General features: G+C 38.7%; 2 protein-coding genes across 5 annotated transcripts in view; one reads left to right on the plus strand and one right to left on the minus strand.

Moving 5' to 3' along the window:
* The first annotated feature begins 776 nt into the window (after positions 1-776).
* caskb (calcium/calmodulin-dependent serine protein kinase b) overlaps positions 777-17,097 on the plus strand; it is a 34,072-nt gene continuing 17,751 nt past the window's right edge. Inside the window, exons 1-7 of one of the 4 annotated variants that reach the window (XM_073870601.1) lie at positions 777-1,474; positions 10,568-10,680; positions 11,019-11,124; positions 11,362-11,439; positions 12,763-12,835; positions 16,160-16,262; positions 16,419-16,594. In XM_073870601.1, the coding sequence (XP_073726702.1) occupies positions 1,416-1,474; positions 10,568-10,680; positions 11,019-11,124; positions 11,362-11,439; positions 12,763-12,835; positions 16,160-16,262; positions 16,419-16,594 (708 nt within the window). In that variant the 5' untranslated portion in view covers positions 777-1,415. The remainder of the gene's footprint in view (positions 1,475-10,567; positions 10,681-11,018; positions 11,125-11,361; positions 11,440-12,762; positions 12,836-16,159; positions 16,263-16,418; positions 16,595-17,097) is intronic. The other 3 variants (XM_073870602.1, XM_073870600.1, XM_073870603.1) reach the window with 3 other exon arrangements.
* On the minus strand, positions 12,544-16,057 carry gpr34a (G protein-coupled receptor 34a). Its single transcript, XM_073870605.1, has 2 exons — positions 15,773-16,057; positions 12,544-14,485 (listed from the first exon to the last, which is right to left on the minus strand). Exon 2 carries the CDS (start codon positions 14,424-14,426, stop codon positions 13,251-13,253), a length of 1,176 nt encoding a protein of 391 aa, XP_073726706.1. The 5' UTR covers positions 14,427-14,485; positions 15,773-16,057; the 3' UTR covers positions 12,544-13,250.

Consider the following 17,097-nt stretch of genomic DNA (forward strand, 5'->3'; position numbering starts at 1 on the left):
ACTGTTATACATATATATATATTCATGTCTTTTTTTCATATTTGCACACCTAAATATGTGAGACAGACAAATTCAATTCAATGTGATCATATCTTTCTATTTAACATTAAGCCAATGGAAACGATTCAAGCAAGCACAGTTTAATCCTTTAAAGTCTCAATAAAATCATTTGCTAACGGGCAGCATTTTGATTTGCATATTTTAAATGATATTTGTTAAAGACTTTGTGTTCGTGTTAGGAAATAAGCGCGGATTTTCTTTAGACACACTGGAGAGAGACCGAGACGAGTGATGTCATTATTTTAGCACATGCTCAGAAGAGATCTGTTTCTGCCTGACAACAATTATTACAGACATAAAGACCTTACATGTGCAAAATATAGCCATTTATACAGAAGATTACATTTTAAAGGCTGTAAAAAATAAACCGAACTCAAGTCTGCAAAGATGTAAATGCCCAGCCAATGGCGTAAAGATCAACGTTTCTCTTCATCAGGACCATAAACCATAGTCCATAAAAGTCTATCAATGATTACTCGATTATTTTCATCAATATATTAAAAGAAACACGCGTATTCCTGCTGCATTTATATATAGTAAAATACAGGGATCCTGAGAAAACTCTGACGTCTTTGATGGTCAACTAGCAGCGCAGAGACGCGGCTCGCTGATTGGCTGGTTAACGGGCGAACGACTTTTCCATGGATAGATTAGGAAACTGAGCGCCGTTGGCTCAAAGGCGCGCCCTTTATCCGCCATCTTGGCTCAAACGGTCTTTACAGAGTCATCGGAAACATCCGGGGAATTACACGCACTTCTGTCGCCATTACGGCTCTTTTATTCCGAGCTTCATAACCTTGAGAGGGCGGAGCGTTTGCGTTGTGAACTGGAGTAGCAGGAGGAGAGAAACCTGCGGAAAACCGTTACACGGGAGAGCTGCTTTTCTTTCTGCACGGCTAACGTTAGCAGCTTTAACGTGACATTAAGGCGTGTGCGGGTGCAACTGCAAGACGACCATGAGCGTTTTGGGACGGACACCGAGGCGACAGCAGCGCCTTTAAAACGCTTTTCATGTTTCAGGCGAATCGTCGGGAACGCTCGAGCCATTTGGGCGCATCAGCGCGTTTTCTGCGGCCGCTCGCGTCAGATTGACATCCATTATTTGAAGCGGCACCGCGGATGCTGCGACCTGAATCCCGTAACAACCGTTTTTCCTGACATCATCCCACCATCCTCCTCATCATCCTCCGCCGCTGTGAACAGACATCTTAAGACGCGCGGTGGTCGTCGACGGGGATCCGGACGATTTACAGGGATCCGGGTGTAAATCATCAGATTCTGATATCTGATCGACATTTCTCCCAACACCTGAAGCATCGGACTCATCGCGTGATTGTGTGTTAAATCGGAGGAGAATGGCTGACGACGACGTGCTGTTTGAGGATGTGTACGAGCTCTGTGAGGTGATCGGAAAGTGAGTGATCATCACATCTCATTCATCTTTATTTGCTCTTGTGTCATCGGTGTGTCTGTCTGTCTGTCTGTCTGTCTGTCTGTCTGTCTGTCTGTCTGTCTGTCTGTGTGTGTCTTCTATTTGACACTAACATTCATTGAACAGCATGTCATTAATGTGTGTGTGTGTGTGTGTGTGTGTGTGTGTGTGTGTGTCTCAGTCTGGTCTTAGTCCTGATCGTGTAAAGGTTATGCAGATTTATTGTAGTATTCTTGATCTTTCTTCGTTGATTTTGTGTCTAGGATCTGATATTGGGCCTCGGGTGTGTGTTACTATTGATGGTTCAGTTTATACTGGTTAATTGTTTTTTATTAGTTATTGTTTAATGGCCACACACACAAGACAAACATTAATAATGTAGATACACAAACACCTGCATCCATACTTCCCATCCTCATATATACTGAGCTGCAGTCATACAGCAGGTTCATGAGCTTTTATCTGAATCTTATATAAGAGAGCAAATGTTGTCTATCATTGCTGTTAATCTACTAATATGAGACAATATTGTGACAGCAGTAGAAGTGTGTATGAAGTTTGTTATAATCTCTACCAGAGTTCATCATGTACATCAGTTTACTCTACTGCTGATCAAGATATTTAATATTTACATCATATGCCCATTAAAGCTGTCATGAACTGCATCTTTATTTTTATAATGTTATCTAAGGTCCACTTATAATATTAGTAAGATTTGTACATCAAAAACATCATCATTTAGAAGTAATGGACTCTTTATTCCCTGGTATTTTTGACTCTCGGGTTATGATAGGCTTGTCACATTTAATACTCAGAATTTAATTACGTCTGTTGTGATTGATTAACAGTTTTGCATTAAACATGTTCTGTGATGTCCCTTGAAAACATTAAAGTTGGTTAAAATGCATAAATAAACCATATATTTTAAATAATCTGTAACAAACAAAGCAATATGATAAATACAGTAAAAATATTGTTGCAGTGTCAAATCCAATATGTTTGGCATCACATAATCTTTTAAAGAGCATCTATTTCATTCCTAAAAAACAAGGTTATTTTGTGTATTTGGTGTAATACAATATGTTTGCGTGCTTTATGGTTCATTATTTTCCACATACCGTACATTTTTGTTACTCCAGATTTCCCTGTCTTCCTCAAACACTCTGATTTTTTACAAAGCATATCGATCTTAAAAGCGTTGTGTCCCTGATTGGCCAGCTAATCTGTACGTTGTGATTGGCTTGAATACCTCTGATGTCAGCAGGAAATGTGACGCTTCTTACCATGTTTGAAAGATTCGCTCACAATGCAATGCTAACAGGAGTTAACTTACAGGCTGTGAGTCAAAGCGGGAGGAATTATCATAATGTCGGTCTTTACTACATCACCGATCCCAGGAAGTAAACTGTTGCCTACAATCCGTGTGTTTGTTTGAGTCCAAGAAAAGAGATCATTAACATGAACTTATACACACTTACACACCAAAGGAAATGTAAAATTGTGAATTGGACCATAGTTGCTCTTTAATTTTCAGTCTTTGGCCAATTCGGATTTCAGATTGCTCTGTAGGTGTGATTCCAAGAATCCACTTTTCGTTAATAAAAATAATACCATATTTTCATCATAAAAGAAATTATTAAACATTTTACTTTCACCCAAACTGCATTAAATTACTCATTTGAAAAGATCTCAAAACAAAGTGCTCTCATACTCAGTAAGGCACATTGACATTATTTTAGATATCCAAATATCAGTTGGACAGCTGTGGTTAGAAGCATAGTTCCTAGTTAGTATGACATGTAGACTTGCTTTTGAACAAAATTAGCAACTACCATTAGTGCATTCTATGTCCATCATTTTAATACAAAGTACATTTCATGTTTTTTATTTTGTAAACAGAATTAAAGTTCAGTTTATAAACTGCACAATGTGTGCAGAGCTACAAGCTTTAAGACCTTGGGGAATCCCTGCCTGGGATGAGTGACATAGAAGGAAACTTGCAAATATAATATCATGAAATTAAACAACAGAGAACTAAAAGACGACTTTATATGCAATGTACATAATATTACAGCAATAATCTAACATTACATCCATCTGAACAGATTAATTAGTACTCCACCTCTCATGTGACATCATCAGCTATATTGTAAACCAACATGGTTCAATCGCCGAATGTGCAACAAAGTTACTATGCATCGTACTATGGTGATTCAGCAGCGAGTTATGTTGTTGTTCAGGAAACGCACGCCTAAGCAGTCCTGCACATGGGCGGGTAAACTGGTGGAATAATATCAACGTGTCATTTGCGGAGGTGGAGTAGGAATAAATATAGGCAAGGGCGGTCTGCACGAGCGGTTCAGAGTGTGGTCTTTATGTAAAACAGATCATGTTTTTGGGTACAGAATTGAATTAAAGCAGCTGTTGAATAAAGGGGTCAGGAGCTGCTTACACTGCAAGTGTGTGTGTGTGTGTGTGTGTGTGTCTGTGTGTGTGTGTGTGTGGCTGTGACGTTGTTGCTTCCACGACTGGCGACAAAAGGACCGGCCAGTTACCGCTCCTAACAATCATGTGTAAAATCAGCCAATTTCGGTCTCTGGTCGGTCGATTGGCGCATCTCTAGAAATAGGGGAGAACAAACAATGTCTTATTGACACAATCCGAAACTTGGTTTAAAAATAAAGTTTTTCCACACTTTCCTAATGTTACAGTCACAAATGCAGAGATACAGCAAAGAGGGCTGTGACGGCTGTCATAACCATTGCACCACCGCAGTGGTAAAGTGCGACCTGCGCTGGTTTGCACGTCACAAACTATGAAAAAAATAAAGTACAATCTTGCCCAGTGAGATGTCTTTAAAGGAGCATTTCACCTGTAGAAAAATTAATCTTTATTGAAAGTGCATCATATTTGTAGTCGAAATGTAACATACATTTCGAATTTGGTTCCTATTTGACAGAGAGAAGGGGTGTCTCACCCACTCAACAAAGATATTGGACATCCTTCTTTCAATGATGCAAAATGATGATTTTTACATCATTGAAAGAAGGAAGTGCAACACTGAAATCTGTATTTCTCCTGTCTCAATGGCAACTGAGAAAATGATGCATGACCATTCAAAAACATGACTGGGGTTCTAACTATACAAAGCTTTATGCAAATGGGTGAAGTGTCCCTTTAAAGGAATATTCCATTTTCTTAAAAGAAAAATCCAGATAATTTACTCACCACCATGTCATCCAAAATGTTGATGTCTTTCTTTGTTCAGTTGAGAAGAAATTATGTTTTTTGAGGAAAACATTGCAGTATTTTTCTCATTTTAATGGACTTTAATAGACACCAACAATTAACACTTAACTCAACACGTAACAATTTTTTTCAACGGAGTTTCAAAGGACTATAAACAATCCCAAACGAGGCATAAGGGTCTTATCTAGCAAAACGATTGTCATTTTTGGCAAGAAAAATAACAAATATACACTTTTAAACCACAACTTAATACAAATACAGATTTTTACATGTTCAGAACATGAGAAATACTTTCCAAACAAGTTAGATTGAAACCCAGCTAGTACTGTCGATCATTTTTCTTACTCCAAGTCTAACTAAGTAAGTGACACTGTATACTAAAGCAATAAACCCCAAGAAGCAGTTGGTTACCTGCTTCGCGGGGGTTTATTGCGTTTATAAAACGGTTACTTCATATGCATAGCAGGATTTCACAAAATGAAACACAAATAAGTTGTAATTATATTAGTACAAATATTACTCTTCCGCCAAACAAAGTAGTTCCTCAGAATCAAGTGTGGCTGCAACAGAGCGCAATTCTCAAGCAACACAGACGCAGCAAAGACACAATGAAAATTTAATTTAAGACTGTGGTGTTTATTTTTATAAATCAACATTCATCTAAAATATACATTAACATTTATATCGTGCAACTGTTGAAGTGATGATCAAATATGCTTGGAAGCATGCTTAACTCTTTCCCCGTCAGTGTTTTTTTTTTTTTAAGTTGCCTGACCCAGTTTTAGTTTAATGCCTAACAGAAAAACTATCTTCTTTAAATAAACATAAAATATCAAATGAAAGAACAGACCATCCGCTTTCCAACAACAACAACAAAAAAAAAACGTTTCATCCTACCTTCATTTGTTCTCTTATCAGTTATCACCTCTCAAATTTTCAAAAGCGGAGATAATTCCATTTTTGTGAAGAACTTTTGAAAGAGATCAGATTCAGAGCCATCAAAACTCACACGTTACGCTAAATCCACCACAACGCTGTTGTGTTGAGTAAATGCGTCAGTGTTTAAGTTGGGTAAGATTGCCATCTAGCGGAAATATTCATTTAATACAAAAACGACCCAGAGAACGTTTTCTCTTTATAATTGTGCAAATGTAAAAACATTTAAATATGATTAAAGACTGTGGTGTTTATTTTCATAAATGAGTACGCAGCAACAGTGGCGCAGTGATACTTATGATGCGGTCTGAACCGTGGGTTTACCGGGGTATTTTATCACGGCTTAGAACGCGTTTCAACCAATCAGAATGAAGAACCAGAACGAGCCGTTTTATAATTATATATATAAAATATATCCTGAAAATTATTGTTATCAAATTATCGCCCAGCACTACATGACAGGTCAGAAAATGAAAGTCTTAATTTAAATGTTTTTATTGAAAACATATTTAAATCTCTATTATATTGAAGTTATGTTGCAGTTTCTTCCACACGTATTTACTTCAGCAGTGATACGCTGCTTTCTCTGTGAACTTTGTAAAAGAGCTGAGACAAACCTTTCTTATGGTATAAGTTGTTGGTGAGTGAGAGTTCGAGAGTTTTGTTTAGGGTGACCATACGTGCCATTTTTCCAAGACACGTCCTGGACAGAATTTTGAGTGCATCTTTTTTGACCGCATACATCATCAAGGTTTATTATTTCAGGTTCTATTTCAGAAAACCAACCATTAAATGTCAAGGTAAGAATGAAACTACAATGACTGTATATGTTTTTAACTAAAATGTGATAACCGTATGTGGTCAACAAACACGACTTCCGGAAGACTCACCCAAAATTCTGGCCAGGACGCATCCCGGAAAATGGCACGTATGGTCACCCAAGTTTAAGTCTGTCTGTATAAATTGATTCTGTTGCAGTCAGTGATGATGTTTGGTCTCAGTGCTGATGTGATGTTTTCATGTTAGTTTAGAGAGTTTGAGGTCCTGTGTTCAGAAATCCCATCGGCTCCAACAAACCTCAAACTCTCATGACTGAACCCAGCTGATTATTAAAGGCTACATCAATCTGTCTGATGCTCTAAAACCACACCAATACTCTTAAAAAGGATTTCATGTGATCGATAACCTCTCTTGGCAGGAAGTTATTGATTGGTGCAGAGCTTCATGATGGTGCACATGTACACACACCTGATAACACGGAGGGCGAGTATACGGCCTGTTTGCTTCAGGCTGTGCTCAAGGGCACTCGCTTCTCAATCTAGTGTTTTTGACCGAATTATGCCAATTCTCCACATTTTATTCCTACACTAGAAGTATCTTTTTTTAAGCATGCAGCTGTACAAACCTGTTGTGATTGATTGACTGGTGATTGACGTGCCATCAAGTGTCGTTAAACTGAATGTTTATATACATGGCGTATATGTACTAGAGATAGAGGGGATGAACTGAGCTCGTACCAGCATGTGGTGAGATCGTAACAAGCGCGTGGTGAGCTTGAACCTGCTTACGTAGGGTCGTACTGCTTACACCAGTACCGCAACATCCAACAGGAAAATTCAACTGCAGTAGCCACCGTTCAACATGAAGAGGGCAACACTCAGACGTTTTTACACCATATATTGTAGTATTGAAACACTTTATATCCAAATGTCCAAAAAGTTACTCAAATCAATGATCAGCACTAATAAAGCCCCATTCTTATAGCCTGACGTTGTCATACTCAATTCTAGTCAGAATTTGATTATGAGGCGTGTCTCAACCGAAAAATGCCTCTGCACTCAATTGGATAGACATACGACCAATCAGAGCAACGGAGTGTGTGACGTATGTTGAAATGACGTATTTTGCAGCCTGACCGAACTGCTAGTTATTTGGCTACAATGACACTAACATTGTGATTATACTAAGTCTGAGTTAGCGAACGTACATCAACACCTACTAAGTTTACAACATTTCATTTATATCACAACATTAAGTATTTACTAAGTCATACAATAAGACTATCTCTTACCATTTGTACATTAGTTGAACTTCATCCATGACGATACCCATTACGTTTGCTTGAAAAATATCGGAGCCTAGCATGTCCTTCCACTTATTCAGCAGCCACGATTCCGGGGTTCCGAAAAGAAGCTGTCAACGAGCGCTAATTATATCCATCTTGTCATGCACGCCGAGTTGCATTGCCGTGATACCCATTTCAGTTGCTTCTTTAACTTAGTCCTCCATAAGTGCGACCAACTTTTGCAGAATCCCGTAGAAAGGACGGTAAAAACATGTTTCCGATCAACAAATGCCTCGATCGCTTCCTCTTTTAAAATCAATGCTCTGTCGATATCTTTTAGAACAGACTCAATGTCAGAATCCACACAGCTGAATTCTACAGAGGCAGCCATTTCAACATTCAACACACACGCTCTTTGGTGACGTGGTTGATGACGTTACTGTTGATCATCTGTCCATCATCATATAAAGCCCGCCCTGACAATTTGATTGGTCGACCAGCTTTGGGTCTCGCATAGTAGCTCCTCAACGGAGAAACCCCAGACCGATCTTCCCGTCTTTTAAAATGTTGTGGGCGGGGCTAAGATCGGCTGGCACCCAGGCTACCATTCGTACAGATCATGAACTCAAAAAAGTTGGTTTAGGGTTCAATTATTCTTTAAAATTATTTAGACACACCTGCATGAGTGACCTGATCCCAGCTCATGAATAGCTATATAATAACTTTCAACATTTTACAAGCAAATAAACTTTTACAAACAATGCTGTCAGGAGTTTACATTTTGACCAAACCACAAACGCATGTTTAAATGATTATAATACAAATCTAGTAGAGAGATTACTAAAGATTACTTTGAAATCATAAAATGACATACACAGCATGTTTGTATCTGATGTAATAGTTGTGTATGAGTCTCTTGATTGATCTGAACCTCATACAGTCACTGGTGAACAGGCTTCAAATATACAGAAGATGCTGAAAGCAACGATTCTTCAGGACCTGGACTGAAGTTTAATGTCTCAGGACAAACAAGAAACCGGCTTTTATTTAGACAGTATAGTGGAGTGTAGACAGGAAAGTGTTGGGTAGAGATAGGGGAGCAGGATCGGCAAAGGACCTCAGAGACGTGAATCGAACTCGGGTCACCGTGAGCACACTGGTGCTATGTGTTGGCGCACTAACCACGGGGCTATCGGTGCCGACAAACAAGAAACATTTGGGAGAACCACTGCTCTAGATAACACCGTGCGGTATTATAAATCAGGTGGATGTAAACTCTTTTAGAAATTCTGTTATTATTCTGTGTTTTCTGATGAACTTTCTCATGTGAAAGAACTTGCTCATATTAAAAACAAATTTCCTTTTCTTTTATTAAAATGTTCAGGTGTATGTAAACTTTTGCTTGTAGCTGTAAATGTTTGAGGAGAATACATCTTCAATGTGTAGTGAGTGACAGAAGAAAGCTCATGTCATCTCTCTTAGGTGTGCTGCTCACACTAAACCTTTTGTTGATATGTTAACTTTCATTGATATATAAAATATTCAATAACATTTTATTTATATAGCACTTTTTTGAATAAATATGTGGAAACATTTGAACTATCACAAACTAAAGCATGTGTAGGTACGGTAAACTTACGTGTGCGTGTGTTCATTACTCGCTGGGATAGTTTAAATGCAGAGGTCACATTTTGATTAAACCGCAGATCTGTTTAATGCTTTATGCTGATTGGTTGAGAAATATTTCATGGGTGTTGATTATTTTTTTGTAAACCGCAAACCTGACCTGTCAAATGTCTTAAAATAACCATCAGAGCAATGTCTGTGGTAACTGTGGTATAAGTGGAATAATTGACTCTGGTCCTTTGATTTATTTGAAAATAATGCACACACCTGCGGTGTAACTCTGCTTCGTGTCGTGCCGTATTACCACATTATTTTATAATAATTCAACAGCCTGTCGTCAATTATTCCTTATATACTTGACAATCACCTCACTTTTACTTCATTTGATCTAGAAAAGATTTTTTCCAAAAGTCAAAATAAATGTATGCAGACTTATCTATGGTTGTATTTGCGGTACACGAGCTGCAGTTCATGCACTACTTCAGCATCCAATGTGAAACCGTCATAACACCTTTGTCAAGATTCACACTATGTTCCTGAATTTTATCATCTTATTATTATTATATTTATATCTTGTAATATTTCTGTGATACTGTCGTAAAGATACTAATTGATCTTCAACAATCACAGCGCTGATGCCTCTAATAAATCATTTAACACGTGAAAGCTGACATCCAGAAATACTGTCTTGCTATTTCCTCAGTGCCTCCAAACTTTATATTGTCTGAGACTCCAGTGAATTTCTTTACGTGTTTATCAAATGTTTTCATTATATCATCAATGCTTCAACTTAATCTTCTGTATTAAGTATTATTAAGTCTGTGTAAAAAGTGATATTAAATATGTGTTCTTAGTTTGTTACACCCCAGAAAAATGTGATATGAACCACCCAGACAAATTTAGTAAAGTTAATAAATAAAATAAGTTCTCAAAACAGACAAGATTATCTGCTCTCAAATGCTGGGGGCGTGTCCTCTGTCAGTGCTGAAACCACGCCCACTTGCGGGAAAGCTCCCATCTCTGTTAACATTCAAATACAGCTACAACCTGATGCGTGCTCGTGAGAGGCGGGGCCATGTTCAGAAGATCAAGTGTGTTTTTCGTATGTAATTGTCCACTGTCTTCCTGTAAAGACCCTATTTAAAATAAACTTGATCTTCTTCCATTAACTTGATTGTTGTGGGTTTGTTGTGTTTCAGAGGGCCGTTCAGTGTGGTGCGAAGATGCATCAACAGAGACACAGGACAGCAGTTCGCTGTCAAGATCGTAGATGTAGCCAGTTTCACTTCCAGCCCCGGATTAAGTACAGAAGGTAAAGACACACACACGCGTACACACACACACACACACACACACACACATAGAGAGATTGTGATTTCAGCGTGAGCAGAAGTGGAGACGTGTCAGATACAAAGTGAATCACACGTGTGGGTTTGTGTGGTCATGGTTATCCCTGCAGTGTGGGAACAAATACAGTAATGATGAAGATATACAGTTTGTATAGTACAAAAGTCATTACATCAATGGAAAAAAACATGGATACACAACGTGTGTGTGTGTGTGTGTGTGTGTGGCTCCCTCTAGTGTTGTAACTCACATTTGATTGAATCACTCATAGCAGAAATAAAGCCGTGTGTTGTTTGTCATCAGATCTGAAACGTGAGGCGAGTATCTGTCACATGCTGAAACATCCTCATATTGTGGAGCTGTTGGAGACCTACAGCTCTGATGGGATGCTATACATGGTCTTTGAGTTGTAAGTGTGTGTGTGCATGACTGAACAATCATTTTATTTCATGTACTGTAAACTTCTGTAATTCAGTTAAATGCTATACAAATGAAACTGTACTTATTTTTTTATTTTATTGACCTTTTTGAAACTTGATGGATTAAATGTGTTACAAAATCTTTCCTATTTGAAACATTAAGATCTACTGCACTGTATATACTATTACAACTGTACTTAAATTATAAATTGTTTGTATGTGTGTAGTATGGATGGTGCAGATCTGTGTTTTGAGATCGTGAAGAGAGCCGACGCTGGGTTTGTCTACAGTGAAGCTGTTGCCAGGTCAGACTCACATCATTTACATAATGACTATATTTACATGTACACTAATAATGCAATTATTTTCAATAATCAGAATAAAGACTTAATGGCAGTAAGATGTTTACATGACTGGAGCTACAGACACATCTTCTCTCCTGTTTACATGCAGTTTATATTTTCTGATTATTCACACATAACCCAATGATGAACTCATATAATATTACTGTTTAATTATGTTACGTTCGTATGGACGTATTTCGTTATTCAGTGCCGTGATGAAGACAGAAGTATGATGCCAGTGCCTGTAATGATTTTATATGCTGTTGTTGTGTTATTTGAGCTGTTTCTGGAGGAAGCTCAGGGATGTTAAGTTAAAAATTAATTCTTGCTTAAAGTGCGTGACAAAAGCACACGAGCACTACAGTGCGGTATAGATGCCATTAAAGTGTTCACATGCTATTAAAACGCGTACGCCACCTGTTTTACAAACTTTCACATAGCATCTTTAGGTTATAATAACATTAAACATAATCTAATGCATAATTAGATTTTCAAAGATTTATTATAAAAACTGATGATTTTTTCCGCAAAATGCAATAAATCCATGACAATTGTTTTTTTTTTCAAAATGCTATAAATCTATTGAATCAATGTAAAAGATATTTTATAAGTAACAAAGTAAGACATATGACAGCCTGAACTTGGTCAAAACTAATACCATATATACAGGCACTGGACCAAAAATACATTCAGTCATCACTTCCAAAATGAATTCAAAAGGTCATCTTGTTAATGCTATAAATGAATTACAACAACAACAAAATGTCAATCATGAACAACTATATCACATTAGATCACAGAATGTCCAAAATGACATTTCCCTTACATTCAACTTCCAAATGTGCATTAATCTTTTCCATGTTATATTCATTTAGTTAACTAGTGGTATACACTGATTAAACATTAATCACATTAATCAAAACACTTACTTTGTCATATTAAGAACACTGTCATTGCTGCTGTCATCCTTGGGACGTCGTCGCTGAACTTTTTTGACAGCGATCAGCTGTAAAATGTTTTGGTCCTGATCGATTTTCGTTAACTTCGCGTAAAATAATGTAAACGTTTTTCATAAGATCCCCTAAATGGCATTTATTGCGTTTTGGAACCAAACTCTTCTATTATGTTACTTTACACGAGGTAAAGTGTAATCCCAATATTGCCCAAATTCCATTATAATGGCATTATGAAGGTGCATGTAAATGTGGTCAATGAGTTGTTTATATTTGAGTAAACATACATACTGTATATATGAGTGTCTTATGTTTATATTATGTTTCTCAGTCACTACATGCGACAAATACTTGAAGCTCTGCGCTATTGCCATGACAACAATGTCATTCACAGAGATGTCAAGGTAAGATGCGTGTGTTGAAGCAAAATGAGGCCTAACCAAACCTCCACTGTGTTATTGCTTACAATGCCTCAAATGACAACTTGATGAAAATATCCAGGACATGCAAATGTTATTTTCTTTAGCATGTTCATTAAGAGTCATTGCTCCACTGAAGATATTGATCAGTAGCAGAAGTCCATGTTATTATAATGCATAAATCACCTGCTGATTGCTCTCACAATGTAGAAAAGTTATCGTTCACGCGTGTAGCCCATACAGTGCAGAATGAGCAACAAATGATGTCATGCAAGTTCATGGAAATTAGTTTCTTATGAAAGCTTTTTCCAGCACTAGAGGGCAGTATTCATTCTTGATCCCACTGCACAACTGTGCTGACTGCTGCCGTTTACAAAAGCTTTCGTTAGGTTTCACGTTTTCAGTTTGTTAAGCCAGTCATTTGTGGACAGGAAATTCCCTCAGCGATGCCATTAAGATGGCCTGACTGACCCCGATGGGCCGTGATGACACCCAGGCTGCCTCGAGACGCGGTCAGGACCGCAGCGGTGGACACAGATGTCCTCCGGAACTCCGTGGTAGAGCTGTTGGTCATGACGGGGTCGTGGCGCAAGTGGATGAATCGCGAGAGCGCTCCTATCACGGCCTTGCGCACCGACCCGGACAGCATGAAATACATCACCGGGTCCAGGCAGCTGTTGAGGGCCGAAAACAGAAGCGTGACCTCGTTGGTGCGGTCCGCCAGCCGGCGTGTCTCGCACGTGACGTCCCTGAGCTGCGACTCGACGTAAAAGCCCCTAAAAGCGTGATACGGTACAAAGCAGACCGTGAACAGCAGCGGCACCACAAAGGATTTCTTGGCCGTGCGGCTGTAACGCGTAGCGTTGGGCAGGTCGGGTTTGTCCCGAGAAGCTCGGAGCAGTCTCTGGGCGATCCGGCCGTACGACACCAGCAGTACCACAAACACCAGCCAGAACACAGCCACCATGAAGTAGTTGAAGTAAGCTTTGCCTCGAGCCTTGGTCCTCGTTTTGTATTGGAAGCACTTGTCCGGGTCCTCGTTGCCCTCCGTCAAGGCGATCATGGGCACCACCATCATCAGGGCGCACGCCCAAAGCAGCCCGCACGCCACCAGACTCCAGCCGCTTCCTCTCAGTCGCCGCCAGCCGCAACCCCGCCGAGATCCCCGGATGCCGATGATCTTCAGATATCGGTCCATGCTGATCAGACCCAAGAGGGTTATGCTGACGTACATGTTCATGTAGAAGAGGTTGCCCACCACCTTGCACATATGCGTTCCCAGCATCCAACGGTTGCCCAGGGCATGGTAGAGCACTCGGAAGGGAAGGCACGCGATCAGCACCAAGTCCGCCAGGGCCACGTTGATGAGAAAGATGCGGACGGAGTTCCTGCGTGAGTGCAAGTAGAAGAAAACCCAAAGAGCGAGCACGTTTCCTGCCAGACCGAACAGGAAGATGAAGGAGTACAGGACGGCCAAAGGGACCCGCAGGTTCTCCTCTTCTAGAGGACACGAGTGGTTGACGACTGGAACGATGCTCTGATTGGTCAAGCGTTCAGTGGGCCAGGTGGTGGTCATTTTGATTGACAGGCTGTGTTTTATAGAGAATGTGTCTGAGGGCGTTAAGAGTTCTTCGGCTGTGAGAAGAAAGAAAGAAAGGAAGGTTAGACACTCTTCACGTACCGTAGTGAACAACAGGGGAAAATTTCATCTTAACCCAAAGCAAATGAAATAGGAGCAAACTTTGGCTCTTCAGTTGGGTTTCTTCTTCCAAATACCAGTTTAAGGGGAACATCAGTTATGGTTGGGCACACGTCCCAGATTCTGAACTCTACACACTGCTGACGGTGGATTAAACGTTTTCTCTTTCTCATCATACCTTGTAAAGTTTCCATTCCCTTTTTTTACAGACTTTTTTATTTGCTTAAATTATTTAAAGAAAGTTGGAAAGCTATGGAATTATGTTGCCAGTATTTTTTAATGTTCATGTGTTGAACAGGATATCAATAAACAGAAAGCTTTGTCATATTTCATCGATGTGGCATTCAGACGGTAAAGTTAAATGAACACTTTTATCATTATTCATCAGCAGCCGTGTGTATACTGTATATATATATATATATTGTTAACCCTTTACAATAAGGTTGTAAATGTGAACACTAGTTATACCACGGGTCTGTTGAATGCTTTATTCTGGTTGGTTGAGAAATGTTACATAGGTGTTGATTATTTTCCTGTAAAACTGTAAACTTCAAATTACCACCAGAGCAATGTCTGTGGTAAATATGCTCCTTTGAATTATTAAAAAAATTAATGCACATCTGCTTCATGTCGTGCCGCAATACCACCTTGGATGTGCATTATTTTTAAATATTTCAAGGGACCGGAGTCAATATTTTCTTAATGCACTAACATGAATAACTGTATTGGTATTAACAAACAGGAACAAAGAATAATAAACAAAGAAAAAAGGCTTATTGTTAGTTCATGTTAGTTTATGAATTCACTAATGTTAACAAATACAACCTTATTGTAAAGTGTTTTTTAAATAAAAAACAAAGGTTACACTTCTGATTTTTTGAAAACAAAAAACCTAACATTTTCCTCAAAATGAAATAATGAATAACGCTGTAATGAATAAAACTGACTAACCACATGAAACCAATGACATTTCAGTAATGAATTAAAGAAACTTGATAAAAATCTCACTGACTGTCTGTCACTGTATGGAAACTTTTCATCGCGTCCAGTTTCACAAACTAACTTTCACCAGAGATGACAGATGCTTTTTGAATCTTCTAAAAACGATATAATAAAGTTTTTTTTTTTGGATTATTTTTTCACACCAGTCTCTTTTGAAGGAGTGATAAATGTATTTGTCATTTTAAAGAATTTCATTTACGCATATATAATGTCATACTCACAGTTTATTGTATTAAATCCTTTATTTCTTCCTGTCTGACTGCAAACTCTTTTAAATTGTCCATAAGATTGAATGTGTTTCTCTCCTCTGCTGTGTCGAGCTGCACTGACACGACTGTTTCAAGCTTTCCTCTCTCACCCACCCTGTTTCACACTCGCACACACGCTGGTGTGGTTTCATCAAACCGCTCTATATTAACATTTGTTCCTGTGCTGCAGAAAGTAACCCTGAACTTCCTTTCTTTATCTCTCTCTCTCTCTCTCTCTCTCTCTCTCTCTCTTGTGTTTCTGATGTGATGAAGTGTGTATTGTGTTTGATCTAAACTGTGTTGTGTGATTGTTTAAAGGTTTACTCAACATGTTAAGTTCTGGTTTGTGTGTTTCTTCAGCCTCACTGTGTTCTGCTGGCATCTAAAGAAAACTCTGCTCCTGTTAAACTGGGTGGTTTCGGTGTGGCCATACAGCTGGGAGAGTCTGGACTGGTGGCTGGAGGTGAGCGAGTGCCTACAATGAAGCCCCCTCTTTCTCTCTCTCTCTTTCTCTTTATCTTTAAAACTTGATTGACATACAACAAGTTTAGTTACATCATTATCTTGTACATAAAATGACAACATCTCTCTCTCTCTCACACTGTTTGTGTGGCTGGAGGTCGTGTAGGAACGCCACACTTTATGGCTCCAGAGGTGGTGAAGCGGGAACCTTATGGGAAGCCGGTTGATGTTTGGGGTTGCGGTGTGATTCTCTTCATCTTGTTAAGCGGCTGTTTGCCATTTTATGGGACCAAGGAGCGTTTATTTGAAGCCATTGTAAAAGGCAAATACAAGGTGTTTGATAGTGAAGAGTTCTAGTCTCACCAAAGACGTAGAAACACAACAAACTCTCTTCCAAACCCTACTGAGCTGTCTACTTAGGGAGCATTTTAGTTATTATAGTCCTCCGCATTTTAACAAATGTTTAAATCCATTTTGCAGATCTTCTGTGATCAATCCTGTGAATGTGTCTTTGCTGTGATGACACACACAGATAAAAGTCTCATTGCTCACAGGTTGATCTTTTATAGATCATTTTGCAAGATGTAAACAACACTGGTCCAGAAACACTTCCTGTTTCAGTTTGTAACTTTTATTTAAAATATTTCTTAAAGAGAATTAATAAAGTTATTTGTGTAAATTTGGTGAGAAATATTTGAGTTCATACTGAAATCTTCAATAATATTGACTTAAATGCAGACTTGACAAAGCTGAGCTCAGTTTGTGACATTGATGAGATCTTTTTTGAAAATTTAATTGAAACATCTGTGAGAAATAATCTCATTTGTGATTTTTCT

Source organism: Misgurnus anguillicaudatus, chromosome 8 (assembly GCF_027580225.2).
Source record: "Misgurnus anguillicaudatus chromosome 8, ASM2758022v2, whole genome shotgun sequence".
NCBI lineage: Eukaryota > Metazoa > Chordata > Actinopteri > Cypriniformes > Cobitidae > Misgurnus > Misgurnus anguillicaudatus.

Excerpts from the sequence above, each read along its gene's own strand:
- gpr34a (XM_073870605.1), bottom strand. The coding sequence starts at position 14,426 with ATGACCACCACCTGGCCCACTGAACGCTTGACCAATCAGAGCATCGTT.